Source organism: Scatophagus argus, chromosome 8 (genome assembly GCF_020382885.2).
Source record: "Scatophagus argus isolate fScaArg1 chromosome 8, fScaArg1.pri, whole genome shotgun sequence".
Lineage (NCBI taxonomy): Eukaryota > Metazoa > Chordata > Actinopteri > Scatophagidae > Scatophagus > Scatophagus argus.
This window is the reverse complement of record NC_058500.1, coordinates 23,458,894-23,472,880: the sequence shown is the minus strand read 5'-3', so window position 1 is coordinate 23,472,880 and position 13,987 is coordinate 23,458,894. Positions and strand designations below refer to the sequence as shown.

The 13,987-nt window shown below is 39.8% G+C and overlaps 2 protein-coding genes across 3 annotated transcripts in view; one reads left to right on the top strand and one right to left on the bottom strand.

Moving 5' to 3' along the window:
- The window catches only part of plch2a (phospholipase C, eta 2a), a 185,658-nt gene that overhangs the window by 153,555 nt on the left and 18,116 nt on the right, over nt 1-13,987 (bottom strand). The gene's annotated exons all lie outside the window — the stretch shown is intronic.
- Nucleotides 5,714-8,840, top strand: LOC124063894 (serine/threonine-protein kinase pim-2-like). The gene is made up of 8 exons (XM_046398002.1): nt 5,714-6,058; nt 6,468-6,623; nt 7,052-7,146; nt 7,290-7,334; nt 7,461-7,679; nt 8,157-8,337; nt 8,450-8,623; nt 8,733-8,840. Exons 1-8 carry the CDS (start codon nt 5,887-5,889, stop codon nt 8,822-8,824), a joined length of 1,134 nt encoding a protein of 377 aa, XP_046253958.1. The 5' UTR covers nt 5,714-5,886; the 3' UTR covers nt 8,825-8,840.

Genomic DNA, 13,987 nt, shown 5'->3' with positions numbered 1-13,987 from the left:
TATTCATTAGCCTGGTGTGTGGCAGTTGGTAAATGGCAGTGAGCAAGCCAGAGGTGCTATTGCTGCTAATTGCTTTGGATACATAAATGAAGTAAATGAGTTGATGTGGAAGGAGAGCCATCCTCCGGGGGTGGGGTGTATTTAAGTGTATGTACACTCACACACATACACCAATACATAAGGGCATGTGGGGGAACATTTTATGAAGCCATGCAAGTTGACTACTGATCCATTACAAACATATGCGGAAAGAGCACACATTTGCATACCTCTGCACAAAAACAACTCACTTCATGTGGTGGATAAATGTTATGATACTGTCAGGACACCAGGATGTTTATTTTTGGGAAACATTAAAATTACTATGTGGTAATTTTCAGTAAATCCTTGTTAATGACAAGGTGTGACAAGGGATGTTAAGTGAGCTATAGCCAGCATCCTGTAGCTCATGTTCACACTCAGCAGACATGAAAAAGCATCTTGTGCATCAGCCAAAACAGTGGCGTGTCATAAAGGAGACTGAACGCATCATGTGGTATTTTCCCAACAACAGTAACATCCCTGTTTTACTCAATAATTGTGTGTGTGTGTGTGTGTGTGTGTGTGCCTTGGCATACTTTTGATGTCAGCAGAATCCATTTCTAAGCTAATGTTGGGTAATGTTGCACTTTTTTGGCATCTTTCACGTAGAAATTCATCCACAGGCTGTTAAAGGCAAGCGAAAAGTCAGGCAAGGTCTCATTTTTTTAAGTTACATTAATATCCGTTCACAATATCAGCAATCACAAGTGACTAACACGTGTAAATCGCTTCACGTAATAACTTTAAGTCAATTAACTTCAGAAAGCATTTTAGACATCAAAGTGCAGTCTGTACTCACTTGATCTAGTCATTTGTCTATCCTCCAGACCTGTTATGCTCACTTAAAATGGCAGTGTCTGCCAATATGGTCAAATTAAACCATGGGCAAAAAATGAGCTGCTGGACCTTTACTACCTCCCCATTCCTTTCACTGTATACCAACTGAGTAGGCACAGCTTTTAAATAAATAAACTATAACTGTACAATTCAGTTTTCATTTTATTTATATAGTGCAAATTCACAACAAAAGTTATCTCATGACACTTTCCAATTAGAGCAGGTTTAGACCAAATTCTTTACACAGAATTGCTTTAACAATCTGATTGGTTGATTAAAGTTTCTGTTGGAAGGAAGGTTTTAAATGGATTAGACAAATATGTTTAAAAATTCAAGGGAAACAGCCCTGTAAATATTTCAGAATGACACAGGTCCTCATATGAAGCCTTCAGGGTGGCCGTGAGCTGTCAAAGTTTGAGCAAAGGGTGTGAGTATTCATGGTGAAGCACTGTAAACTCTAAATTCTTATTCTATACAGGCTCACTGGAGACAGGAGGCTATATCCCAGCATGCATTGGAAAAGAGGAGGTGTACATCCTGGACAAGCGTCATTACCACACTATAAAACATGTGCAGACAACCATCACACTGACAAGTAATTTCATTTTAAACTCACATTTGTACTGTTATGTGCACTTAGAAGTCAATGTGTTTTGAAAAAAATCCAAATTTAACTTTGTGAAAAACATACATCGTCCTTTCTATGCTTGTAAGTTTAGATCTACACATCTGAACACAATCCCATATTCCAGTGTAAGGAAGTCAATCAGATGTGAAATGGTGTCTAGAAACCCTCTCCCCTTCACAGCACAGGTCACACAGAGAGGAAATGAGCTCATTAACCCTAGACTTCTTCACGTTTACTAAACAGAGGAAACACAGAGAGATAAATGGAAGAAATAGAAGAAAAAATTAGCTCTTCATTACGAAGAGTCTGATGCCAAGGCAATGAATTAAATGAGGCTCCATCTGTCTTTTGTGGAAAACTATTGAGTGGCTCTGAGTAAAGCAGATTGTCTGGCTGAGAAAGTGGGTTTAAAAAGGAGGGAGCTGCACTGTCCTTCCTCACGGTACATAACACACTTTACTTACTGCCTTACTACAGTATAGCGACTGAATCTTAATGATACACACTCCCATTGTTGTAAGGCCAGTATCTAACATTTCAAAATGTGGAATAATGTTGATATCAAATGACTTGGGCTGCTCCCCACTCAGTTTCTGAATCAGGATTTCACCCTTGATATTGTGTAAGAACAGCTGCCTCACAGGCTTGAGAAATAATGTTAGAAATAATAATTACAATAACTAAAATAACAGTTCCAGCTAATCAGAACAAAGTATTGACCCAAATCATCATATAAATGTATTTGTCACTTAACTACACACCACCCTGGTATGTAAAAAATAGATCTACCAAAAACCTACTCAGAATGAACGAATCACCTCACTGCCTGGCGCTGGTATTGCAACATCCATCCATCCATCCATTTTCTATACCGCTTATCCGTCAGGCTCGCGGGGGAGTTGGAGCCTATCCCAGCTGACTACGGGCGAGAGGCGGGGTACACCCTGGGCTGGTCGCCAGTCAATCGCAGGGCCAACACACAAAGACAAACAACCACACACTCTCACACTCACACCTAGGGGCAATTTAGAGTAGCCAATTAACCTAATGTGCATGTTTTTGGTATTGTGGGAGGAAGCCGGAGAACCCAGAGAAAACCCACACAGGCACAGGGAGAACATGCAAACTCCACATAGAAGGGCCCAGACCGGGATTCGAACCTGGAACCCTCTTGCTATGAGGCGACAGTGCTAACCACTGCACCATCGTGCCGCCCGGTATTGCAACATTCCAACATAAATAAAACAACTGGTACCAGTCCTCTGTGGTCGTCCAGCAGGTAAATAAGTATCTGATCTGGGTGAAAATACGCCCTGAACTTCCCCTCCAAACTGCTCCAGGAAAAGACACTGCTGCTCCACAAAGTCTTCTCCGAAGTCCCCTCTGGGCAGCTGAACTGACCAGAGCGTGTTCACAGCATGAGCTTTCTCTCCACTTGTTACTTTTGCAGTCTTGAACGTGTTTGTGGTTGATTCATACAAATTGAAACTGGAACTAAAACCACACTGCTCTCACCATTGACTACTGAGCTGCAGTCGGTTGAATGATTCAGACCAGTGACCCCAGTCAAGTCATGTCTGCTTCATTGAAGAATAAAACAGCAATTGAATTAAAAGTCATAAATCATCAATAAGTATGTGTCACAATACTTACTGATGTCCCTACTCTATTTCTGGCTCACTGATTCCTATTGAAGATGTAGATTTTTAAAAAATACTGACAAAAATATGTCAGGTTCAATAATTGCCTAAAGCAGCTGCTCGCTGTAGTTTTTATGGGCAGCGGGACGATGTATGTGGGACTGAATCAAAATAATAAATAAATAGATAATCCAGTGTGTGTCTAACAGTGTGTGCAACAGTGCGGCTCATTGATGTATTTTCTTTTAGAGCTCTGTGGCACAGAGGAAGAAGACACAGCCCTCAGATTACATCCAAATGTATCATATCTTTCATTTGGTCATAACATCACTTTCAGCAAAAATAACAGCAAGCAGAAAATACAGAGCATCATTAAGAATTACATCTTCCATCATATTTGCTATGTTAATTAGAAGCACAACAAGCATTAAAACAGACGACCGTGCTAATGAAGTCTTCTGTTTTCATGCATCATGTTCTACATCCACTGATGACATCACAAATGACCGACAGTGTTATCTCACTCCGGTTAATGATCATAAAGTGACCACCGAGTGAACACAGTCACACGGTCCCTGTTTTTGTGTGACTGCATTAGTTTGATAAATATTGGTAGGAAGACTTTATATAATCAGATTACACAAAATGTGTAATCAGCTCAAATTATATTTGAAAAAAATGTGTAGGTGTAATTAGATTATGGTTACATTGTCAGGTAATTCTTGGTCACATTTTCAATTTCATCTTTAAGACATGGCAGCTTAAAAATATGAAGGCTTTTTTTTGAGTTATGAATATGCTGAATATGTTCTCAGTGCATCACATTATGTTACTCCTCTCAAGTTGAATTTGTACATGTTTTGAAGTAAAATAAGAACATTTCTAAGCATGAGTTTATTCATTGATTGATACCATAATGAAGACATGAAAGAAGACAGAAATGGTGCCAGACTGCCAGTGTGACTGCGCGCACACACACACACACACACACTCACACACACACACACACACACACACACACACACACACACACACACACACACACACACACACACAGCAGTATGACTGACAGCCTTCCATCCTCCCTGGGACTCAGCAGATGGTTTCTAATTGTGTCAGCCTCAGTCTACAGCTGTGACTAAAGTGGAGCGTTTGGGCTTCATGTAAACGCAGCAACTGTTCCAGCCCTCGTCAAACACCTGCAGCCACGTTCACATACATTCATTCACAAGTATTCATTCCCTTCATGTTTCTAAGCAGATTTCCTCAGCTTTAGGATTTCCATGGTTTGGACATGTCCTATTGCTTTTGGTAATGTATGAGCTACTGATGGGCCCAAAGCCGAGCTTGACAGCTTGAACAGCTCATCTGGATGTTTGGGTGATCAACATGATAAGCTCTGTCCATTTAAATTTCCTTTATTCTCTCTGAATTGCAGTTTATTACTGTGAATTATTGAATTACTAGATTACAGAAATTACAACTCATATACAAAGCAACAGGAAGAGTCAAGTATAATCACTACATTAGTTATATACACTTGCCTGTTCTTAACATTTACTTTATTTTCTATTTACATGAAATATATTTACCGTCGTCTTATTTTGTACTGAAATCATTGCACAACAGTTTCCCTCAGTTCTGTCCCACCTTATCATGGTCGAGATCAGGTTGTTCTTGCTTTTCTTAATGCAAACTGCATTAAGCTTCCGAAGTGAACCCTGACTGACGCATGTAATCTTGTCTTTATCGTCTTTTACTGTTGCCTCTGTCTCAACCCAAGAGGACTCAGCATTTCATATCAAGATCAGTCAAGACCACACCAGCAGGATATATGATGGTTACTAGAGGAAGACCAAACAAGAGTCACCCAAACATGATGCTTGTACTGAAAAAAAGAGTTGATTTCATCCCCTTAGTGCCTTATATTTGTTTCCTCAAAAAACAAAAATAAATAAATAAAAAAATGAAAGTTCTCTCCATTGGCTTTGGATCATTATTTGATCATTATCAAGATAATGATTTCTCTTTACATTTATATATAAGCACATACACTATTTATTTGGCAATAAAAGAGGTGACGCACAAGAAATCTTCATTTGTCTTCTGTGCGTGTGGTTTTACATGAATGTGAATCTTTGAGGAGGGCCAGTGGTTTGCATGTTCCACATTTTATCCTAACTCTGTCCTGCAATGGGGGACGTGTACTGGTCTGGTCCTGCTCTTGACTCTGTGCCACCCTGCCTTGGTTCCTGGATTTGGCTGGGTCTCAACAAAGTCTTACACAATGGTCTTGGTTAGGACTTGGTCTCGGTTTAGGTGGGCTTGATTACAACACTGAAGCACACCGAAAGTTTTATGTTTCAGAATTCTCTCATGCCTGTCTTGGCCAATCTTGTAAAACAGATTTTTAATCTCAGGAGTTTTTTTTCCTGTAAAAATAAAGCTTAAAATAATAATACTGATAATTTACAAAAAAACAAGGTGACTTGATGAAATCATTGACATCACACATACAAGGGACTCTACATTCTAACATGCGTATTGGAACACCAGCCAGTTCTTTTCATCAAAGGACATTCCGGGTTCTGTTTGTCAGAACACGTGCCTTTGAGCCCTGGCAGAAGTCAGACACGCTTGTTGGAGCAACATCCACTTGTTACTTGACGTCATCAGATTTGAAATCTCTGAAATATCATCATGGCTAGCAAGTCTAAACCCTTAAACGGCACTAAGAACGAATCGCTCATGGAAAACTTGAAGAGAAAAGTCAGAGAAGGTGGAGATGAACCTTCAAAGACAAAGAGGAGAAGACTTAACTACAACCAGACTGAGAAGGAATTAGCATCCTCATCTGCGGACACTGGCAATGGTAAGCGAATCATGTGAAGTTAGTATTCAACATCATAAGTTAAATGTCAAACCTGAACAAACAAAACAAAACCTACATTCACAGAGAAAGACCATGAGACCAGAGTGAAAAATGATTTTTAATGTCTCAGCTTTAGAGGGTTTTGATGTGGCTATTTTCAGTTTGGAAGGGAGCAGGCCAACTGTTTTGCCTTTGCCTCAGGAGTCTTTATGCTAACCTAACAACAGCTCAAGCATGCGTTGGGATGTGTATTTCCTGAAATGATGAAATATTTCTTTAACTAAAAGATGGTAGAGGAGAAAATTAGTTTGTTATTTTGGAAGTCACTGAATGACAAAGATGGACTTATTTTCTCCATCAGTGGATGGTCATTAACCTGGTGGTCCTCTTTTTCTCTTGTCATTTGAAGAGAGCAGCAGCACACAGTCCAATAGGTGCAGTACAACAGTGGAGGATGTGAGCAAGAGGACTGGAAAGAGGAAGGCTGCCGCTGATGAAGAAGAACCCTGCACGAAGAGATGGAAGGGGCGGCCAGCCGTGAAGGATTTGATCAATGCCCGAAGAGGTAAGTAGTAATTAACACGGGCTTTGACTTCATGTTAATGTGCAACACAAAACAGTCACATTAATGGTCACACTGATGCCCTGATTTGGAAACAGAGTGTAATGTTATGTACAGGTGTTTTTGAGTTTTTGCCCCAGCCTTTTGTAGCCCCTATACCAGCATGTTTGAACTGTGCTCCTGGCATCAAATTCATTATAAACATGCATGTACAAAAGTCACTGCTCATAAATATATAGTTTTCAAACTGTTTTCAGTGGAGTATATGCCAGAAAGGATGAGCAGGTTGTCACATTTAGTTTCCTTTGTTCCACACAGCGGCCCATCTTTTTCAGAATCAGGGTAGAAAGGATTGATTTTAGAGCTTTTTTAATGTGTAATTGATGCTCCTGGCAACTGCGCTTAAACAAAACACGTGTTTGTCTGTTTAGCTGAATTTGAGGCCAAATACCAGCAGGAGAATCATCTCGGTGAAGGAGGCTGTGGATGTGTGTTTGCCGGCTACCGCAAAGAAGATCATTTACCTGTGAGTATGATACACACATTGTGAAACATACACTTACACACATTCACTCATACACACACTCACTCATACACACACTCACTCATATGTACACACACACAATCTGGTCAGGAAGTGCTAACCAAAATGCTATTTGTGTCTTGTAGGTTGCCATCAAACACATAACAAAAGACAAAGTGTTGTGCAAAGAGGTAAGTGAGCAGCACCAAACAGGACGCTGCACTCAGCCAAGTGAATGTGTGTTTGATGAATCACGTTTTTCTGTAAACCTGTGGAGCTTCTCCTTCTCTTACACTGTTTTTGCTTCAATGTTTCAGGGACGAAATGGGAAAGAACTCTCAGCTGAGGTGGCTGTGATGTTAAAACTCCAAGCTGGAAGAACTGGATTAATGGGGGAATCAGCACCCGTGTCCCTCCTGGACTGGTACGATCTGGACCAGGAGCTGATCCTGGTGCTGGAGAGACCAATGCCCTGTATGGACCTTCACAATTACGTCACGATCAGCAAAGGCCGCTTACAGGAGGACAAGGCAAAGGTAAGCTGCACGAGCGGGTATGTGTGTGTGTGTGTGTGTGTGTGTGTGTGTGTTTCAAACAGGAACATAATGACTTGTGACTTACCTGTAACATACTGTAACATATAGCTATTGCCACAGGTTCTCCTTATGTTTCTTATTAGCACCTCTTTCATCATAGTTCTCTGTGCCACAAGTGGACTGTGCTGCCCATTTGTCTTGCTATCTAAAAGCATGTCACCTTTTCCATCATGTCTATAGAAAACATTCCATAATTAAAAATTATGACCGTCTCTGATGAACATTTTTTGGGTGTCTGTGGGTTTGAAATATGGCTGATGAAAAGTTTTGTCCTGCTGTTGTTGTCAGCTTTGAATCACAGCAGTTAAGCCAAAGTTAACCCAAACCCCACAGCCATGACACAAACTGTTGAACCTCCTCACAGTCCGTCTCCCCACTCCGATCCCTCACTTTTCTATTCGTGTCCCTCTCTTCCAGATCATACTTAAACAGTTGGTTGATGCAGCAAAAGAACTGGAGGATAAGCGCATCTTTCATCGGGATATCAAGCCGGAAAACATCCTGATTGAGACCAGCTCAGATGTGCCGCGTGTTCGCGTCATTGACTTTGGACTGAGCTGTTTCTTCAAGAAAAAATCAGTTTACCGTGTCTTCTATGGTAAGCCATCTGGCTTTTTCTTCTGCCTCTCACTAATTTACCTGCCTGTGACTTTAATGTTTAAAGAAAGCCACTTTTCATCCTCAATTATTATCACTTGTGTGTATTGTAGGTACCCCCCAACACGTCCCTCCGGAGTGGTACAGTCATTATGCCTACAGGCCCGGCCCCACCACAGTGTGGCAGATGGGAGTGGTCTTATATGAGCTGCTCCACAGAACAGTCCGATTCGATACCGCAAGTTTCCTCAGACATGAGCTGCCGATCAGCGATGAGCTGTCCAGAGGTAAGAAAAACGCACTCATATGCAAACACAGAGCTGTTCATTTCAATTCACCTTCTGAGGAATCACTGTGGCTGTCAGCTCCAACTTTCTCATCTTTCTTTCCCTCCAGATTGCCAGGATTTCTTACAGAAGTGTTTGAACACGTCCCATGTACTGCGACCTTCCCTGAAGGAGCTCCAGCTTCACCCATGGCTCAGATAAACCAACAATACACTCATGTTGGCATGATGAATAAATGTTTTTAAAATGTTTTTTAAAACCCACAGCATCATATTTACTTACTTTCTTCCTATTTCCAAATTGCTATCACAGACCCTGCATACCAATGGTATATAAGACAGCTGACATTGTGTTCTTTAAAGACCACCCTGCAGCCGTTGAAAGTGAGCAGTCTGATGAAGTACAGTATATTTCTGTCTTCTATAAAATGTCCATATATAGCAGGGAAATCCATGGGCCAACCACACTGCACCATTACATGCAAAATGCTGAAGCTAATACATGCAGACGCTGCTGAGAACAGCCTTCAATCCTGAGGTGTCTTTCTCTCATGACTTGGATGAGTTCTCCGTTTTCTGCCAATCCCTGTCTTGCACAAGTCGAAATACACAAGCAAAAGAAAATTACTTGGTGCAAAGGAAAGCAGCTGTTCACAGCTTTCATTTAATGATGCCTCCACAACAAGGGCCCAGTCACTCATGCTTGAAAAGGAAAAGTGATTAGAGGCTTTTTATGGGCAGTAACAAGGCTGTTTAGGGATTTTAAGTAATCATTACATAATTACAAATTTTAATACTTATTTGTGACTATTTTTCTGCTGGTGCTCACTGCAAACTTTTTAACAAATATGGTATCTACATGAAAAGTAACTTTCAGCATTTTCATACGCATTCTCTTCAATCCAAGATGGATGTAATTTACTCCTTTTCCTGACCTGTTTCACTATCAAACCTAACAGTAAATCTTGATAAAGAAGTAAGACAAGTTCAACTTGGAAAAAAAGTTGGACTCATGAATATAATCTCACTCAAAAATGAATTGTTGTTGTAATAGCTCAGTTGTTTTGAGTGCCTTAAAATTTTCAGTTTAGACATTTTGGTGAGAAGATGGAAGATGTTTTGATGGGATATGAGGCTCAGGTAAAAACATTTATAATGCATTACATTGATTTGCTTTGACTGTCATGGTCATATATGGCCAGTAATGTTCATTACCAGTATTGCCTTTATATTTTCCCTTGCAGTGTCAGACAACTGCACTGTGTGATTTGATATCACACCATGTCAGACCTGATTACATTGTTCTGCTCACTTGATGCCTCTCCAGCCTCACTTGTGCCGTGAACTTGTTATATGCTCAGAGTTTGTTGGTGAGCAGCCTTTTATAAAGTTAGCAAGCAGTAATACATCTGCTGGTTTTGCCATTGCAAAACACACTGCTTCTCGGATTCTTTGGTGTCGTGATTATCTGATCAGCACAGGCTTGCTCACTAGTTCCCAGTCTAGCTGGAGTGAAATTGTCAACAGGTTATGCTGCTTAATGTCAGCAGTGTTTAAAAATTGTTGTTTGGCTTGAAAGGCAAAAACCTTTTATTGGTAGTTTCAGTTTTTGAGTTATCACTCGTAAAAGTGGCTTTTTATTTTCCAGAAATAGGTTTAAGTAAAACAAGTAAGGGAAAAGGAGTAAACTGTTGTTTGATGGCTGTGAACTTTTAAATGTTTCATAATGAAATGATTTTCATTCTGTGGAGTGGCATTCAAATAAACAGTTTAATTTGTTTTGTACATGTGTGTTTATATTGTGTTAATTCAACTTAGCCAATCAGTTTCCTCAGACGAATTGAGTAAAATGTTCAAATTTGCTGCAGTGGAAAACAAACTGATGTCAAATTTAAGTGGTTACAAATGTGTAAAGAGGCTCCATTTAAATTAGCGTTACTTAATTCGGATGCACTCTACAACACATTTTAATAAGCTGCAAAAGATGCTACATATGAGCGTGAAATACTTAATTAGTTTAAAATTCAGTGGATCTGATGGAATTTGTACTATTAACTTAATCAATCCATGTTACCTTAATAAATACTTGAGTTACTGGTACACAAATTAAAGAATTTCTCATGCTTAAATTCTTTGAGTTAATAAATTTAATTGGTTTAAGGCAATTGATTTCCTCAAACATTTTGAGTTTAATTTACCCATCAGGTTTTACCTGTGTCTGCCTGTAAGTTTATTTGCATCTCAAATTCCATGTCTGCCTCTACTATCAACTTTTGGGTCCTTCTCCTGTTGTCGTATCCTCAACCTGCCAGATAGTATAGGTTGCATACTTGCATTTTGCAACTGTGAAATATAAAAATGCCCTTTGGGTCACACGGGAGGCATCTAGTGTGAGGAAAATGTAAACCATTTCAGAGCCTGTGTCATTCTGGATCCAGACATGGCCTAGAAACTCAAAAAGCAGGGGTGTGCAAGGATACAGAAGAAGAGAAAGATAACTGTTTCCGTTTTTGACATCAGAGTTCCAGTTTGGGTCTGATGTGTAAAGGCTTTAAGGTCAAACATGCAAAACATCAGCCTGCATCAGCAAGTGCACATCTTGGTGATTAAAGGTGATAAAAACAGCAGAGAACCCGATGAATCACAGGATGGCTTTTCTTTGCACAGCAGCTGACCCTGGCAGCTCTGTGAAAATAGGTCACCAGCTAAGCAGGGGCCACATGTAGTGTCCACTCAGCCCTCTGGGAATGTACAATGAGCCAAAGCACTGGCCCTGTCAGTCCTTGAACTCGAAACTCAGTATTGCAAACAGCCAGTTTCAAGTTTAATTATCAAAATATTTAACAGAAGCTCTCTGGTTATCTTTTGTCCATAAGTCTCGATTTGTTATCAAAAAATATGCTCACAAAGACTAAATTTTCTAGCACCTTTGACAGGGCCTGTGTGTGGCGAGCTTTGCACTGCTATTCTGCCCCTCTGTATTAAAGCGTAATGGAGGGGCCATTGTTGTTCCACCACCGACAGCAGAGGTTGTATCTGCACACAATTGACACCTGTGTAAAAGAGCAAGCCGGCAAGCTGGCAAGCTGGCAGGATGAGACAATTATGTGACGTGTTGATAACGTATTATGTGTGTTACCCGCCACTGGGAGATTTAAAAAGCAGTTAGCAGCAGAAAAACACCAGCTGACAATGTCTGCAAACTGGGGAGGCAACACAAGGTCTTGGAGCTCCTCGTCCGCTGGGCAGAGGACGAGATCAACTGCCATATAACAGTGACAATAAATGATTGCTATGTCTTATTTTGGGAAACATTGCCCCACACATTAGGCCACGTTGTTCGGTTCAGTGTCAAAACGCGACCAGGGTAATGAAGGATGTTTGTTGCGGGCTCTGTGTGAAAGGGCCTTGTGTTTCATTTGTCACACTACACAGTGACATGTGGGCACCTGTGTAAAAGCAGCTAAGGGAGGTCAGTATTGCTGAGACAAATGCCAACAGAGCATCACTCCTGTTTTAATAGAGCGTAAGGAGGATCATGACAAATGGAATAAATAAAGTAACCCAATTTATGTCTATTAATATATAAAAAAAAATCAATCCAGTGTTTAGAAACCAAAACACATCTGCTGATTGCTACAATTGCTAATATTTCTAATTCATGCATCACAACAACTAAAATAATTTGTGGGCATTAATTATCAGCTTACGTTTAATGCACAGTATGTCATTTCTGCCACTAAACAACGGTAATGGTAATGTTAAATATTAGAAGGTTAATTAGCAACAGGTGAGGTCCAGTACAATTATTTTTGTTTGTTTGTTCATTTTTTTTTTTTTTTCAACTTTACTTATTCTGAAGATTTTCAATTATAGCAGTGCTGTCTTTTTCAACCTTCTGGTCACAAAATCATTTCAGCCTTAAAGCCACCTCTACCTCAAATCATGAATGCAAGGGTAAGTAATTTTAGAGCTCAACCTATTAATTCAAATAAGACAGAATGATGCCTAACATGCAATCCTCAGTCCAGACCTTTTGATTTCTTCTGAATTCCATCAGTTGTTGCTTTACTGGTGTGTATCGGGCCCCATCAATACCTATTTGAGGTAATTGTGTTAACCACTGTGAGAAAACAAAGAACTGACTGATTATTGATCAGTTGTGCTCTCCTATCCATCTTTGGCAACAATGATTAGGACCAAACCACAACATTCCTGTTGGAACATCACATCACAACAACAACAACTGCTAACCTCCACAGTGAATGTATTTTGAGCTTTCACGGGGCCAATCAAATCTCTCCCTGCAGCAAGGTCTTATTATTCTCCCAGCATTAGGGGGAAATCACCAAACTGCACCACCATACACACTGCAAGAGCACATAGCCGGAGGAATAAATGCAGGTCTGTAGCACAGTGACGGGTCAGTAGAATGTAGTAGAAAACATGGATAATGAAGAGTCACACTGAATCCAGCTGGGAAAAATATGTCTGTATCTTGAGTATATTGTCATCTGTGAATAGCTCAGCTTTTTAAGCTTTCATCTTTATGTAGCATGCAAGAAGGTATCAGCCCCTGTTAGCAGCTCTGCCAGTTTTCTGCATCAACTGATCCTCTGATCTCTCAGGGGCAGAAAAGAAAAGCAGGTGCTCAAGATTAAATAAGCTGCTTTGTTTCAACTCACAACGTATCCATTAAGAAATAAACCCGAATGGGTGATATCTGAATTTATTTCTGTGCTTCTGTGTTCATTTATTTCTATTTTGTTTCTTATTTTTTGCAGGCAGTTATTGTGGTTTAGGAGAAAGCTTCAGAAATCCCAGTTAACTTGTTTCTTTTTTTGTTTTATGTTCTGCATATTTTATTTCAATGCGTTGGTGTAATATCCTAATTAAAGAAACAAATCTTGTTTTAATTTGGGTCTTTGTACTTTACTATTTTAGAACATTATTGAAAACAGTGAATACTAAATAATGAAAAAAAAAAATGTATTACCATGAAATTTTCTAATTTTAATAATTCCTTTTGGAGCACTGTTGACTCCAGTATTTGTGCACATAATCTTAACTTACAGAGTGCCATATCTGATATGTAATCATAAAGGTTAAGTCTCTTTTCTCTTGTGTTCGTGCAGCAGAAACCCCCTGCTTATATATGTATCCTTTTCAGCCATGCAGAAAAATGAATCCAAGGCATTGCAGCAGCTCTCTCTGGCTCTGCAAAATTGTGATCGTGCTCCCACCTCTTCCCATTTTGCAATTATTTCAGAATTTATGCAGTACTCAAGTCTGTTGAACAAAAATATATTTTTGCTTAATTAGGCTTCAATGTCGAATTGTGTGGAATTCATTTGCAGTAGCCAGT

What these genes read in the sequence shown, in the direction of transcription:
- LOC124063894 (XM_046398002.1), top strand. Translation starts at nt 5,887, where the DNA reads ATGGCTAGCAAGTCTAAACCCTTAAACGGCACTAAGAACGAATCGCTC. An exon ending in GCAAAGAAGATCATTTACCT is followed by an intron (nt 7,147 to 7,289) that starts GTGAGTATGATA and finishes TGTGTCTTGTAG; the next exon opens with GTTGCCATCAAACACATAAC. An exon ending in CAGCGATGAGCTGTCCAGAG is followed by an intron (nt 8,624 to 8,732) that starts GTAAGAAAAACG and finishes CTTTCCCTCCAG; the next exon opens with ATTGCCAGGATTTCTTACAG.